We start from the raw sequence: 16,605 nt of genomic DNA, 5'->3' as shown, positions 1-16,605 counted from the left end.
TGCAGCACCAGCTGCCTCATGGTTTGTCCCCCAGGGACTTGCTTGGGTTGGCACTAGTCTGGGAGGAATCGAACTCCTCCCCTCCCCACAGGGAGCCGCAAAGTTGGTGCTATCGGTCAGAGCTGCTGGGGATAAATGCGCCCTGAGCTAGCTGCGCGATGCCGGGTGGGGGCAGGCGAGGTGCCCAGGGGGGCAGCCCCTCAGCCCCCCCAGGCATGGGGTGCTCGCCCTGCAGCCCCTGGGATAGGCATACTTACACGATACCAGAGCCGCACTTCTCACACATGGGCAGCTTCTGGGCGCTGCCGATGGATGAGGCCACCTTCGTGGTGGGGGCTTTGACGCTCCGAAAGCCCGATGGCTTCGTAGGGTCTCCTGGGGGTGGAAGGAGAGTGCTTCAGAGCATGTGAAAGGCACAGTTCGAGGCTATTGCTCCCAAGCAGATGCTTTCTGCTAGGGAGGGTGATGCTCTTTAACCCGAGCTCTGAGGCAGGGATTTGTGCACGGAAAGCAGGCAGAGACTTAAGGGGGTGTGGTGAAGAGGGAGAGACAGGACACAATCTTAACCTAGAAATTTGAGGGCCTGAGATTGTGGGCAGTCATTTGAGAGACCCTTCTTGTCTTAAAAGCTCATCAGACCTCAGCTGATGCATCTCATATGCACGAAGCAAAGCCTCAGCCTTGGCAGCCCCAGCGTCTGCCTGCCGCATCCTGATCACACAGCAGGGGCAAGCAACTGCCAGGTCCGAGCTCAGAAAGAGGAGGTTGGGTGTCCTGGCAGCCTAGAGCCCCAAGACTCCTGGAAGATCTGGTTAATAAACCCCTCGCTCTGGTAGGACACGGGCTGACCCTGTGCCCTCCTGCTGCTGTGCATTGTGCTCCAGCTATCTCCCTCGTTCAGCCCCTCCGGAGCAGGGATGTCCTGCAGGTCCTTCGCTGCTACCCTGGCTGCCTACAACGGCAGCAGATCCTAGATGCAGGACACTGGCAAGCCTTTGTCTGCAGTGAAAAAGGAGCCTCTTCCTACAAAACACCACCATTGATGTGACTGGTCTTAGGGATATGACTTTTGCAAGAGATTCAACACGAGGCAGCAAGGGAAGGAGGGCTGCAGTGACACCCATGATGTTTCACCAGAAACAGAGCAGGGGGTCAATGGGCACCTCAGGCTGGGAGACACTGATAAAACCTTTCTAACTAGTGTCAAACCAAGAGCACACTGCAGAGGTTGCTCCTGGTGTAAGGGGAGGAAAAACTCTCCCAAGGCACATGCTGGTGAGCAGCACAGTCAGGGACACCTCATGGCCCAGGGCAGCGTCACTGCTGAAGGACAAGGTGGGGACTGCCCACCGCACCTACCTGTCACCCCTGCTCACCTGTGGGGCAGGTGATGCTGCACAGGGCAGCCTTCAGCTCAGCGGGGTGCACCCAGCTCTGCAGAGATGCTGGTCCCATGGTGCAGGTTCCCTCCTGGGGACTGCAGCCCATTCACCCTCCAAACCCGGCGGGCAGCGCTGGCCCCCAGCAGAGCTGCAGCAAGTCACCCTTGCTGGGATGGAACAAGCTGCAACCATAGTTGCAGGTTCTTCCCTATCGCCTCTGCTCGCTCCTCTGCCTTTGCTCGTACTAGTGCCATCGACAACACATTTTTAAATCTCTCTAAAGGAACCAGCTTAACCAAATACCCACAGGAACCATAACTTGTTCTGCCCTGTGAAACACTCTCCACTTACGAGTGCAAGGTCAGGTCTAAACACCGACTGGCCATGGTGCTTACACACACACACACATCTCTGGGGCCAGGCTCTCAGCTGGTGTAAACCAGTGCAGCCAATGATACAGACAGTGATGCTCCCAGGGACTTGTCCCAGCTGGGCAGCTGCTGCTCACCAGCCATCACCTGAAGATAGGCTGGAAGAAGGAGCCAACATGCCATTTATTGCTGTGGACATGATCTGACTCGGCAGCTGTGGTGTTTGAGTCTGGCCGAGCAGCACAGCAGGCAGGGACACCATCTCCTTGGGGACAGACATTCCTTTGGGACCACGTAACCTCCAGCCCTGCTCCACATGGGTGATTATCAGCTCACGGTGGAGCAACGCCAAAACCTAACCCAGCCTGTGAGGGGGCAGGAAAGCCTTGTGCCAGAGAATCCCAATAATGCTGCAAATCTTCAAAGAAAGATCAAACAGAGAGGCTTTTGCTCCTTATCTTCTTCAGCACTACTAAGCATGGGGGAGGACTTCAGCTGCATGAGAAATCTGGGCTATTCCAGTCCCATCCATGCAGGAGCTGAACCCTGAGGGCAAGTTGCAAACACCTAATATTTAAAAGATGCTTTCAGTTAGGTATTTCAACAGCTTATTAAGACTCCCAAGATGCTGTTTGCTTTCTTCCTATTGTTTCCTTATTTCATTTCCTTCATTTTGCTGTTTCCTTACAGACCTACCACACTTGGCTGATCTGCTTCCCTTTGTGGCGAGGATCTCAGCACCAGGCTTTTCTTGGATGGAACTAAACATACCACTGCCAAGCTAATAACAAAAAAGGACAAAGTCTCAACTGATCTAAGGAAAAAAGAAGTCGTTCTTGGAATTCTTCCCCTATTTATTTGTTTATTTTATTTTATTTAAGGGGAGAAGAGAGTACGATTTGGCCCCCACCTACATTAATTGGCTTTTTTATCTTGAAGTCTATAGCCCTGAATTGCACAAGCCCAGATGTCAGATCAAGAATGCCAAGCAGAGCTAAGTTTCAGAGGTTAAAAAGCTCTGAACTGCTTGCTGTAACGCAGCTTCCATATTTTTACATTCAGCTTCAGAAGTGTATCCTTTTTCTTTTGTAAAGGGATGGGGATCAGGAGCTTTAGGACTCACTCACTGAAGAGCCCTGCCTTGACCCTTTCCAAGTCTTGGATCTAAGATGGTCTTTAATCAGTGAATATCATCTTAAAGGAGCAAAACTTTAGAAAATATAGAAGAGTTTCTGCAACTTTTAAAATTCCTTCCTGATAACTAAAAGGTGTAGGGCTTTATTTCTTGAGTCACTCAATGGGCAAGCAATGACACGGGCCCATAGGCACTAAAACTAATCACAGAGAGAATATTTAGGAGTTAAGTTAGTGAAAGGGTCTGTAGGTTCCTGTAGAAACCACCTACACATGCTACTCTGAATAATCAACAGCTAAGGAAGGAAAATACAAGTTTTAGATGTTACTCCTAAACACTGCACACAGCCCAAGGAATGGCAAAAGGGAACAGCGTGCTCAGACCAGGTGTGCGGTTAGTGCTCACCTTTCTCTTCTGACTCCAAAATCTCTTGCAACACGAGGAACGAAGCAGACTGTCTGGGCGGCTCATTTGACTCTTGGTTCTCCTGGAGCATCTTGTAAACCTCAGATTCTCTGTCTATGACAATGCCACCTGGGGGCTGGTTATGCTGATCCAAACTGAGGAAGGAACAGAGGACATGTTTGTTAAGCAGCTGGAAATGAAAGCCAGTCCCTCTAGCAGCATTTTCACAAGGCATGATATGGCTGAAGAACGGACGTGCAGAACAAATGCCCAGCAGTACGCCACAGAAAATGGAGGTGCTGGATGTGCTCGTACAAGACAGCTGGAGCCCCAGTGGCATCAGCAGGTCCCCACCGGCTGCCCCCGGCCAGCCCCCGAGGGCTCTCCCTACTTCGCAGTTACAATGTGCTCCAGAAGCTGAAACTTTCTGCCTGGGAAATCACTGTTCTGTTAATAGGAAAATAAAGAACTCGTGCTGGGATGGGAATCCCAGGTGGTGGCTGTGTCATTGGCCATGTTCCTTGCATGCACAAATGACCTTAGACTGCTGCCTTACACCACTGTGAATCTCAAATTAAGTTTATTCCATTAAAGAGAAACCTTTGCAAGTACACTGTGAAGTGGCCCAAAGTAACAGCTGTAGAATCTAATGAAAAGATCCTCCGATTGGCAATAATTTAATTTGGTTTTCAAGTGAGTGTTATTATTTCCATTTTACAGGTGGGTGCCCTGAGCCACAGCCCATTTACAGCATTTAACAAAGGCTGATGAGCCGGTCAAGGGCAGAGGAGAGTCAAGGGCTGCTGAGACTAAGCCCTCCTTTCAGCTCCTCCCGAGGCATCACTGCTGCTGCCACTCGTGTCACGAGGGACCTGACCCTCAGCCTCAAGCCCGAGGTGCTTCAGGAGCAGCTTTTCACAGTGTGGGGTCCGCAAGGGTGGTCGTTGTGCCACTGGAAGGGTCTTTAAGGGGAGGGGGGGGGAGCGGGGGGAAGCTGGAGGCAGTACCTAGGATGTTCTCCACATCCAGTGGGTACAGGGTAAACTGCAAACTTAGAACTGCAGGAGATTATTCGGAATATCCCTTGGGAAAAGCTTTCCAATAGACAAGAGACACTGAAATGTCAGAGGGGATTGCTGTGGCTGGGTAAGCAGCCCCCGTACTACAGGATTTTAAAAGAACCTGGACAAACATCCACTGGGAATGATTTAAATCAATGGTTTAAACTGATTTAAACCTGGCTGCTGGGCTAGGGATGGACTAAAGGACACAGGAAGATCCTGCCTGCCCTGTGTTCTGCAGCCAGAGTAAAATGTCCCTGGAAAAGGGGGACACCTAACAAGTCTCCTCTGATGGCTAAATTCCATAATGCAGCCTTACAAATGTAAATGGTCTATTAGGTCTCACTGGCCCTGCACCCTGTGATTGCCTGCAAAGTACATAAACATCCTGAAGTTCAGACTAAATTGCAGAGGGAAATCATCCTCCTGAGGAGGCAATTGCATACTTTCCATGCCAATGTACAATTAGGTCATCTGCGAGTTACTCTACATAGCAAACTCTTCAAGCACCAGGGGCAAAATCATCACACGTTATAAAGTACTATTTCCATAAAAAGAATTTCACAAGATGTTTCCATCTTTAGTAATTTGCCGTGGAGTGGGAAGCACATCAGGCTTGCAGGCAGCTGAACCCTTGAAGCCTGAATCACATTTACTGAAGCCTCTCACCAAAAATAAAATAATGACTGCCTTCTCTTACACAGAAAATGTCCTAGGTTGTCCCAAATGAGTCCATGCTCCACGTTACATTCATCTTATGTAAAGCCATACACTCCCACCACTCTATCCACCCATAAAAACATCAGGCAAGAAGCCTTCTGTTGCAGCTGGCACACTAGGAACATTTCACCAACATGCATTCAAACAACAAAGGCTCAATCACCTTAAACGAGCAGTAGAGCCAAACCACAGCAAGCCGCCGTGTTCCAACCATGCGTTGTGGCAGCGTGCAGAACACACAGATCAGCTTTCCCAGGTGCGCACCCCATAATTGCACACAGAAGACTTCCAAAAGACTATTAAAAAAAAAACCCAAATCCTAGAAATTGTACCAGCAGAGTGAAATACCTCAACTTGTTGTGGCACAAGGCTATGCTGCTTAATAATAATAATAATAATAACCAGCACCAGAAAGCACATGCATCTTTTGAATGGGCAAGGCCACAGGCACAGGACTTGTGCCTGCAGGATGAGTGCCTGTACCTCAGCTGGCTTCAGGTATCCCCCTTACACCAGTACAATGCAGCGTCACCAGCAGCCGGTGTCCTGTCCCACGTGCAGGAGGCCCCTGATGCAAGAACTGTGCAGGGGACAACTCCGACCACGCTACCAGATTTCAGACTCGCACACACCCCGGACCTCACTGCTGCTACCGTGGGCAACTGGCCCCACTGACTGAGTAATGCTGGGTGGCTCTGAAAGTTGGCGAGAAGATGGTAATAAAAAACATCAAGACACAGCCTGGTACAGCACCTTCAGGAAAACATGGCTTATTCTTCACTAATGTCATTTTACTATTTTATGCTAGCACTTTTTGTAAAGTTCACAAGGATCTCAAAGCTACTGGAGATCCTGGGCTACTGGAAGGTCCAGGACTTGGAGCACTTGCTTTTGCAAGGGAGCAGCCGCTAATGCCTGGGGCCCCTTTGTGAGTGCTACCAGGTGCCCAGAGCAGCACGGGCAGCCAGCGGTGTGCCCACCGCTCCTGGTGTGCCCGCTCTCCACTACAAGCCAGAGCAGCAATTTACGGCAAGTAACTGGGCTGAGTAACAAGGCAGGAGTAAATCCACAGCCTCCCATTCTCTCTTGGCTGCTGGCACGTGGCAGAGCTTGGCTGTCTGGGTCTGTGGGCGAGGACACCGAGGTTTCTGCTTTGAAGCACATGGTGCTCGGCCCGGGAGGGGGCTGTGAGCAGCTGAGGAGGTATGAGATCTGGCTGTGCGCTTTTGCTCCCTGGACAATGACACACAGCTGCAAGCTGCCTGGCCACATAGCAGGGTAACTACTGGAGGTTCACATTTGAAACAACTCAGCCTTGATCAGAGCTATCCTGCAAGACGCCCAAACTTGCCTTCTGCTTCATCTATCTACATACTGAAGTCCTCCCTGTAAAACCCCACAGGCTGTCACTTGGAGGCACAGACCAGCTGGTTCCCAACTGCCACTAAGAAAACACCAAAGAGCATCCAGACCTTGTGATGCTGAGGCTCTCCCCATGTCCTGCAACCCGCAGGGCATCCTGAGCATCCTCCACTCCAATGGACAAAGGGGCAGCCCCAAAGGCAACAACCTGTGCAGACAAGCAAGCAGGGGTGGAAACACAGCTGGGTCCTCCACATGCCTGGTGCCTGTCCAGGCTGCTCCAAACTCATGAGTGTTACCAGCCAAAGGTGGTGGTCCAAGATGGTCCCCATGGGGAGCTGCCTCAGCCTGAAATGACACACACCCACGGCCCAGCCCACAGCCAGCAAAACAGAAGCACGATGACACATGTGGCAGCACCTTCCCATCGCAAACAACAACAGTGGGCTCAGTGCAGGGGAAACACCAGCGTTTGGGATAAAGCATTCTCCTGCTCCCCGCCAAGCCACCTGCTGGAGGTGGCTCCTCCAGGAAAGTGGGTGTGCAGCAGCAGTGGCTGCACCCCCAGGCTGAAACCACTTCTGGTGCTTCCCGCAGCGCTGGGCACGGACACAGTGCAGAGACAGCTTCTGTGACGAGTCATGCACTAACATCAGAGAGGTGAAATGTAAATGCTGTTTTCTTGTGACCGGCCAATGCCATGAGCCACAGACAGGGATAAGGCACCCGTGGACACAGAGATGCGGATGAATGGATGTGCCAAGCCAGCCATGGAGGCAGCGGGCAGGTTACCTGGGGAAGTCGGGGCTAATGGAAGAGATCTGCCCCTGCAGCGAATCCATGATGTTGCTCTGTGAATAGAGCTGCAGGGGAGAATTGAACTGCATGTGCAGCACTTTGAGTCCCGGCACCTCCACTTCCACGGGGCTGTTGGGGCAGACCCGGGCCACATGCTTCAGCTGCTGGGGCCCTGCTCGAAGCTGGCTGGGGATGGAGGAGGTGCTGTGCCTCCGCCGCGGCACCTCGGGGGGCTGCGCCTGCACGGGGCTACAGACGGAGGCGAGGGGAGCCTGCATTGCACCCACCGATGCTGGGCAGCTGCAGGCCCACACAGGCAGTTTTTTGAGTTGTGTTTTGGTTGTGTTTTGTGTTGGTGGCATCAAGCAAAAAATGCAGAGGAGAAAGAAAGAAGGAAGAAATTAATGAAGAATTAAGAATTAATAATGTTCATTAATAAGAACTAATGAATGACCAGTGTTCCAAGCAACACAAGCAGTTGCAGAACACTGCCCGAGGGACACACCATGGCTTTGCATTAAAGGCTTCTGGCTAATGCTGTGGCTCTGCTCTCGCACTCCCGGTGTGCCGACACAAAAACTAAAACGCCCTCGCTCCACTGATGAGCAAACGCAGGGGCTGTAAAAGCAACGAAGATGTGGCAGCAGAGGTTTCACTATGAACTGGCTTCCTGGTCCCACTGGCCAGCCAAAAATGCCACCTTCACTGCCGACCTTCCCAAAGCCAGCCTGGGCACCCTGCTGAGGGGCAATCACCCCCATCCCAAAAGAGATGTGCTCAGCAGCAGGGCTTCTCCCTGTCCTCCCCGCTTGCTTTGCGACACCGAATCCAGTGGAGACGGTTGCTGTTGTTTCCGCCTGTACCACAGCCCTGCAGCTCCGGCACGCACCCTCTGAGCATGGAGCCTGGATCAGGTCCCCGTGCCGCGTCACCCCCGGCTGCTGGCTTGGGGCAGGCTGCGTGGCTGCTGGGTGCGGGATGGGGACACAGATAAATGCCAGGTCAACCCGGAGCAAGGGCAGCCGTGGACAAATAACTCAGCAAAACACACAGGTGGGAATTTAAAAGCAGCTGGAGGGCTGCGTGAAGGGAGAACCTACACGTCCTGTGTTTGTGCATAGGGAGACCGCAGTGGGGTTTCAATGGCAGGGCGAGGCCCCTGGCTGCCACTGAAAACCAGCAGCAATTAAGTTACTATTGATGACTCTGGAAAAAGCATATTGGCAAAGGTCTCACGCACAGTGCCCCCAGCATTCCTTTGCAACTTGCTGTGTTTCAGCAAGGGAAAGATGGAAGAGCTGCCATGTACCTGCCCCGCAGCAGGTACCTTCCTGCAAGGAGCAGCACAGCGAGCCACAGCACTAGAAGAAGCCCACCTCTTTACTGATCCCTGCAAGAAAAAGGGATCAGCCACAAGTTCCCAGCCAAATACACCTGGGTTCCAGGACAGCTCCCAGCTGGCGGGCACTCCAGCCTAGACCAGAGGTGGGATGTCACTGCCAAGTGGTCCCATTACGGGAACACGGTCAGGTTTCCCTCCTCCTCACTCTGCCTTTGCTCAGCCCCTGAATGAGGCTGCTGAGATCTACCAGAAGCAAGTGAGCAACAGACAGATCACTTCACCCACCGGCTGCAGCACCCGGCGCTGCCAAGGAGGCCCCACACTGCTGTTGGTCTGGGGCGAGCTTCAGGTTCCTGCTAAACTAAACTGCAACCTCAGGCTTTTGTGCCCTGCAAAGCAGAGGCTGGAGTTACTCCTGCCTCCCCATTCACAAGTCAGGACTTTAGCCAAATATCACCTAAAGCATTGGCCTCGCAGCTTTTGCTGTAAAAGTGGGTGAAAAGCCTTCCAGGCAGTTTGGTACTGCTATAGAGACTTAGGGCAAACAAGTAACTTGACCAACACAGCCAGAAAGCTCTCAGACAGCTCCTGGATTATTGCTTCCAATGGAAAAAGGAGGAGCTTTGGAGTTCTAGGGTTAACTTTCTGGTGAAGCTCAGACGTGACCATAAACGTCAATAGGCTCTTCTAACGTTGGGACCCTTTCTGATCCCACCATAGATAAACCCGCTCGCACATGTACGAATGTTCCAGCTATTTTTCAAAACGCCTGTGAAAGGCGAGGTTCAACAATAAAAAAATGGAAAGATGCAACCTTCGGCAGAGCCCAGCTATGCGCCCCCGGCCAGGCGAGGACGGGCACCCCGGCCGCCCAGCGCCACCGCCCAGCACCGCACGCAGCCAGCACCGCATGCCAGCTTTCCAAGGGGCTCGCCACAAGCTGTCAGCACCTGTTCAGGGCAGCGGGCCGGCACGTCACGCTGAACGCACAGGGAAACTGCGCCGGTCTCTGCTAAACAAAGAAACACAACAGCATTAATTTCATTTCTGCACCTCATGAAATGTTCCCTGCTGCTCCGAGCCCTGCCCCTGGGAACCACATCCACACTCGTGCCTCTGCTCCTGCCCTTGTGCTGAAAGAGAGCTGGGATAACAGCGGGGTACCCTTGCCATGGCCTCGGGTCTCCTGCAGCCTTCCCCAGGGCAGGCGAGGAAGATACTTACGGCTTGCTGGGCTCTGCAGCCCCGGGCGATGCCTTTGACTCCACTGCGCTGTTGAAGGTCTGGATGTTCTCCGAGGAGTAGAGCCCTGCCGGGCTGTTGTACTGAGCAGTGATCACTCGGGGAGCAGAAGCCGTGGCAGCGGTGAAGGGCACCGCGCTCCGGTTGTGTGCACTTCCTATGTGCCTTATTTCCTGCATGCAAAGGAGCAGAGGCAACAGTCAGAGGTGCTCAGGTGTGCAGGCGGTGCGAGGGCAGCCGGCAGCAAGCAGCCACTGCAGCTGTGGCAGCTGAGGAGCACACGACAGTGACTGGCCAAAGCAGGTGAGCATCTTCCACACATCACCGAGGCCCCCAGCTCCACCCTGGAGGGCCTCCGGGTGACCTTCAGGACATTTCAGCATTGACTGCTGGGAATATAAGAGCTCAGAAACACTGCCAGAGCTATGTGCCACACACCTGGGCAAGCCTACGGTAAGCCGCAGGACCTACCTTCTTGTGCAAGACTACAGATTCTAAGCATTCCTTGCAATTTCTCGGAGCAGAGCTGTTTTGTTTTCTATGGAGAAGTGAAGATGAGGAGCAGAAAGAGGAGCACTCTTCAGCGACATCTGAAAGTTTGGCTTTCCTTAAATACAGGCAACCCAAAAAGAAGGGACCTGTCATTGCTACAAGTGCTCTGGAGAATGTCTCCTTCAGCTCAGACTGGGGTTCACAGCTGGCTTTGAGGAACAACTTTGGACTTTCCAGAAAAGAAAGTCCCACAATAATGGTGGGAAGAGACCACTGCTAATACAAAAGACTCTCCATGGGCTGTGATGGCTAGCTGCCAGAGACTTCTTCAGGGTCAGAAGTATGAGTTATCACCCAGCCCTTCTGGGTCTGCTGCAAACTGGAGGCTTCCAGCAGTATTGGTGGATACTTAGAAACACTGGTTGCAGTAAGAAAAGGGCCAAATCCAAGTTAAATAAGACAAGAGGTAAGACTCTTCTGAATCACAGGCAGCACTAACAAAAATGGGGAAATTTCTAATCCCCACCATCAGTTCAGCAGGCTGGGAACTGGCAGCCTCAGGCAAAGGTAACAACATCCAGGGCTTATTTCTCCCCAGAGAAGACGCTTGACCAAAGCAAGGAGAAAGAAAGTACAAGGTGGCCTCACTAGAGCAGGCGTAAGAAAGACCTGACATTCACAGAGGTGGCTGAAAATCCCAGGGCGAAGAGACGGCACCAAAACGTGCACTGTGAAGCGCCTCAGCCAGCTGCAGAGGCTGGGCCAGGCTTCAATGCAGGGCGAGCGCCCAGCGGCGCAGGATGAAGCGGGGCCCCTCTGAGCAGGCCGGGCCCCTGGCTCCCAGCTCTAATTAACACAAGCGGCTCCCCCCCAGCACCACACGGGCAGCTACTACCAGTCCTTGCTTCCATACGTGTACCGCAGCCAGGTGAGGCTCCGCTGCCCTGCGAGCATCGCACGGTGCTGGTGTGGTACGGCTATGGGGCAGACTCTCGCTCGGAACAAGTATGAGTGACTTCCCCTACGGATTTTTCTTTATGTCACTTCCATGTCCCCAGCTTTCCGTAGGCAGCTGGCTGGCACTCCCAGACCGACAGATGGGGGTCACCTCGCTTCGCAGCACTCTAACGCTGTTGATGGCACCAGGCACGGCACAGGGTCCCTCGGAGGAGAGCAGCGCGGATCCCAAGGTGCTCGTGGGTTGCAAGTCATTTGAAAGCAATGGACGAGCTCAAGCTGATGAGCAGGGGGTGGCGGGACTGCTCTCCCACCGCTTTCTGGCCGACACAGATGGATGCCAGCCACGAAGCTTTCCCACGCAGGAAAGGAAGAAAGACCCTGGAGTAATTAGCTAATCTCCCTTTCTTGCAATCTCATCCAAAGCACATAATAGCACTTATAAAAATAGTCTTTCCCATGGCAGAAACTGTGGATTTTAGTTAAAAAAAAAAAAAAAAAAAAATATTACTTCAGCCTGTATATCACATCATGGGGAAAAGTATCAGCGATCTTCTATCAGCATTAATGCTGGCCCCGCGCTTGGAGACCACAAGTAGGAGAGGGTGTCAGACATGCACATAAATAGTCGGTTTGATAAAAGACAGAGGCAGGAGTTTGAGGCTAAAGGGGTTAAGCTCTTAGGTCAAATAGGCTCAAAGTTGAAATCACGCCACACGTATTGTGGAAACATTTAAGTACTAAACAAGAATTAGAGAAAGGGAAGTAATTTAAAGTCTTTTTTTCTTTTAAATTCTGGTTTCCTAAGGAAGGAAGGCGTCTCAGTTACACACTCCATGTGCATGCGGGCACATTACCACCTCCAGCAAGGACCTTTGAATCTGTCAGCCAAGCCCAAAATCAGTCTGACAGCAACGGAAGCCTCGAGGATGCTTAAGTTCTTCAAGCACTGAGAAAATGGACAGCCAGACAGAGGAGAGAGACTGAAATCACATTAGTACCTTGGCTCCAAGAAGAACTGCAAGATGCGCTCAGGCACAGAATCCACACAGGAGATATTTGGTCTACTTTGGGCCACCAGGTAGGGTTTCTGCTGTGTAATAACATCCAAGACCATAAATTAAGCTTTCAAAAGTGTCAGCACACCTGTTTTAAGTCTCACGTGGATAAAGTCCACTGATTGTAAGGGGGTTTATAACAGATTAAATAGATACTGGTGCAGAAAGTGGTGTCTGAAGGTTAGGTTAGAAAAATCTCATCTAGAGAACCGCAGAGAAAGTAGCTGACCTGAGTGCCTATAGACAAGGATTACAAGAGCAGTAAACATTATAAAGGGCATTTGGATAATCCCAGTTCTCCAGCCCTTCCTGTCATGCCGTGCTGCTGCTTTTTCTGTGCTGCTGCTTTTTCTGCTCGAGCTGTGGAAGGAATTTGCAAAGAACAAGTGCTTTCATGATCCCAAGATCAAAAGATAACGTGTTCTGACCGTCAAAATGTTTACCTAGGGATTTACCAGAACTGCCAATCCAGGCCCCGCACTGTGCAGCAGTTTTGTTAAAGCCCCAGCTCCTGGAATCATGTGTTAATGCGAGGGTGTCTGACTTAATACTGGAAAAAAGAAAAAAAAAAAAAAAAAGAAATGTGACACTCCCAAAAACCTGTCCACCAACAGGAAAGTGAAAGATGTTAGCACAAAAAGACCACTATACCATGCACGTGTGTCGGGGCAGCGTGGGGTTGAGATGCCTGGGCTCTGCCACATCTCAGGCTGTGGCGTGCCCAGGACCAACACAAGGAAAAGGGGGCAAGTGGCATTAAACAGCATCCCTGGCTGGGGCACGGGCTGCAAGGGCAGGCAGCGATGCTCCATTTGCAGTGGAAGAACTGGCAGGCAGGCACAGGGACGTGCTCTCATCCAGCCAGAGCATGGCCCGCTCTTGGTCACGTACAGAGCAGCGTGACTCATTAGATCTTTTCAGAAACATCTTCGGCTGCCATCAGTGGGCTGCAGTCAGCAGCGAGCAGGGGTACCGGCAGCGGTTATTTCAGCCTGAAGCCAGGGTATGGAAGCTCCCAAGCCTCCAGGTAGGATATTCAAGAGCAGTATTTTACCACCATAAACCGATACCGTGACAGTTACATTGCTTTGCCTGCACAGATAGCAGCTTCGCTCCCCTTCTCCCTTTGCAGAGGTACAACCCCAGCAGAGCTGGCAGCGTGGCTGGCAGAGTGGCTGCAATGGATGAGCAGCTGCACAGACTCCTCTGCTTCTGAACTCCAGAGGGGTCTCAACCTGCTTCACTTTCAGTACAAAGCCATTCCTCCAGCAGTTCCTCTCCCTGCCTGAAACTACCTCCTCTACACAAACGAGCTCCACCTGGCTCCCACATGCTCCCAAGTCCCCCAGGCACCAGTGCAAAATCCCCCATCCCAGAGAAAGAAGCTATTTCCCAATCCTAAGGATGAACAAGGTTTGTAGTACCCCAGCTTTAGGTCAAATACGCAGGTCTCCTGCCAGATGAGGTTTCTGGGTGCCAGCTGTTAGCAGCAGCAGCCCTCTCCAGGGGCAGACAGGGACACTGCAGTGCCACCCCTTCCAGCTGGATGCCAAGGTGCTTCCCTGCCATCCTGGCTGTCCTGGCAGGGAGCTGCCAGCTCCGGTGTCAGGCTGCAGGAACAGGGAAAACATCCCTTTGCCGGGGCAGGAAGCAGCTCAGCATTTCCTACTGCCCCAGCCGCAGGCTGCGTCATCTGGGAAAACAAAGGCCCCTTCCTCCCCACATCCCTCCCGTGCCAGGCCACACTCGGTGATGCAGAAGCCCAGCCTGTGACACCCCCACAGCTACATCAGCCGCCACCTCCATGCCCGGGGCCAGCTAGCGGCATGGGTGGCTGCTTCCACGCACCAGAGATGGACGTGGCTACCAGCATGGGACCCAGGGCTCCCGGGCAATTCCCAGCCGTCCGCGAGGCAGGCAGGCAGTGCAGGGTGAGCCACCTCCAGCAGCTGAGCTGGGGCACATCCCCATGCAGCTGGGGCATAAAGCCACCTGGACACCTCCACGGCCCCACATGCCCTTGGCTGGGGACAGTCAGGGGTGAGGCTGGGCTCTGGGGTCCCATCTGCCACGCGGTGACACGGCCAAGGCCATCCCAGCTGCACTGACCTCACCGCCACGAGAAACAGGAAAAACCTGGAGGCTTTTTGTACTCTCTAAATAAACTAAACTGAGAGGCGAGGGCAAGGGCAGCCTCTCCCCGGAGCAGGGTTTTCCTCTCCTGAAGGCAGCCTGCAGGGCTGGGACCTCAGGGGTGCTGGCTGCTGCCCCCTGCCCCCTCCCAGGGCATCTCCCCACATCCCCCAGAAGAAAGGCAGGTCGAAGTAGGGAGTGGGAGCACTGCTTGAAGCCACCAAAAACTAGTTTCAGGTGTGGAGTCATGATCTAGCAACCAACCAGCATAGTTATTTCCTAAAGCTCCAGCTTGTGGAATCAGGGGATTCACTCCAACCTCATGTTATTAAAAAAAAAAAATATATAAAAACTTAGCACCCAGCTCTGCAGTTGCAGGGGTGAGCGACAGCCTCCAGGGCTCCACAGACCCCCGAAGCGGCCGGTGGAACTAGCAAAGCCCACTGCCCCACCGAGCCCAGGAACGTGGGATGCTTTTGCTTTGTCCCAGGTCAGAGCCCAGAGGCTTGGGGCGGGCGATCCTGGATTGCACACCTCGAGAGCCACACCAAGAGGAAACAGGATTAAACATTTCTCAGTATAAATGTTTACTCAGCTCTAAGAAAACGGGCCCCTGACCAAACCTCAGCAAACGAGATCACGTCTTCACGGCAAACCCTACCCCATGCTATGTTTCATCAGCTGCGATCACAAGCATTGAGAAGTGCCTTTACTTTCACCTCTCCCTCTGTTATTGTTTGGGGTTTTTCAGCTATGGAAAGATCTTTTGCAATGCTTTGAAATCAGATTAGAAATTAGGAAGGGTTTGGGGCTTTGTTATTGTAGGGGGGTAAAACAACAAGGCTGGCTTCCCACATCCTCTCCCTCCACATCCCCGACACATTCCACATTCATGCGGTAACGCCTTTTAACCGAAAACAGCAGGTCACGATATGCCAGTGTGGTTCCCCTGTCTGAAACACGACAATGTTACTTTATATACCTCTTGCTTCATGCATTGCCCACACATGCACAGCCTTATCAGAGGCCAAGGCGGCCACACACCCAGTTTCTATAGCCCCTGCCTTCCCTGTCTCCAAGGAGATAAAATACACAGGATGGAAACAATGACATCACTCCACAAGGATGAGGATGAGACGGGCATTCTCAAGGAGCCTTGGGAAGGCAGAAGCGGCTGCCTGCCTCTGCCAGCCCACAGACACCCTGATTCACCTCCGGAGCCCTCTAGCTGCACACCTGGGGGCTATTTCTCATTTAAAAAAAATAAAAAAAAAAAACAAAACAAAACCCCAAACATGCTCACACACTTGAAAGCCAGTATCTTCCGTGGTCCAGAAGAGCTGACCTATCCATGTCAACCCAAGAGCTGTAGCTGACATTCCTGAGGGGTGACGCTACTGCCTGTGCCTCCTGCAAACGGGCTGTGTGTCCTTCGGGAGCTGGAGGCGTTTCGGAGACAGCCCTGGGGCTGACTGCCCGCACTGGGCTGACCGCCCTCGAGCTGGTCCCTCACTGGGGCTGACCACCCTCGAGCTGGTCCCTCAACTCCTTCCCCACATGAGCTCACTCAGCTCCCAGACCCAGACCCCACTGACGCAGCATCCTGCAAATACAGGGGGGAGGAAAAAAAACCAACCACCAACAATGGAAAACCAACCACCTTTCTCCCACGGAGCCCAGGAGGGATAAAGAATTTTGCTGTTTAACTTTACCAGGGGGCAAGAGAGCCCCGCCTGGGTGCAGAGCTCATGCCTGGGCAGGGTCAGCAGGGAGCACGGCTGGGTCCCAGCGCCATGCTGGTCCCGGGGCAGTGCCACCAGCCTTACAATGCCCTTGGTCACCAAGAAACTTGTTCTCGCTTGCTGCCATCACTTTTCTTAAGAAATGTTCCGCAGAAGGGAGAGGCAGATGTGTTATTTTAATCTTTCCCGCTGCGGTGAGGAAACGCTCTCGATGGGAAAATGGCACTGAGTAATCGCCCTTAGGATCTGGGTGAGAAGTGCAAGTGAAATAGTTGGGCAAATATACTCAGCCTGTCATTTCCTTCCCCTAACGTTGCCATGGTTGCACCCAAAACAAAGCTGGCTCCGCTGCTGAGCCATTACCACTGACAAGCTGCGGCACCTTTGGATGAAGTCGTCATCACT

General features: G+C 52.6%; 1 protein-coding gene across 1 annotated transcript in view; it reads right to left on the bottom strand.

Moving 5' to 3' along the window:
- The window catches only part of PDLIM1 (PDZ and LIM domain 1), a 42,423-nt gene that overhangs the window by 1,910 nt on the left and 23,908 nt on the right, over positions 1–16,605 (bottom strand). The window contains exons 4-6 of the mRNA XM_080401261.1: positions 9,801–9,991; positions 3,294–3,448; positions 258–375 (exon numbers count right to left, since the gene is read on the bottom strand). Coding sequence (XP_080257387.1) covers positions 258–375; positions 3,294–3,448; positions 9,801–9,991 — 464 coding nt within the window. The remainder of the gene's footprint in view (positions 1–257; positions 376–3,293; positions 3,449–9,800; positions 9,992–16,605) is intronic.

This window comes from Falco punctatus (genome assembly GCF_963210335.1).
Source record: "Falco punctatus genome assembly, chromosome: 9".
Taxonomy (NCBI): domain Eukaryota; kingdom Metazoa; phylum Chordata; class Aves; order Falconiformes; family Falconidae; genus Falco; species Falco punctatus.
Note: the sequence above shows the minus strand (reverse complement) of the source record. Positions and strands in the feature narration are given on the sequence as shown.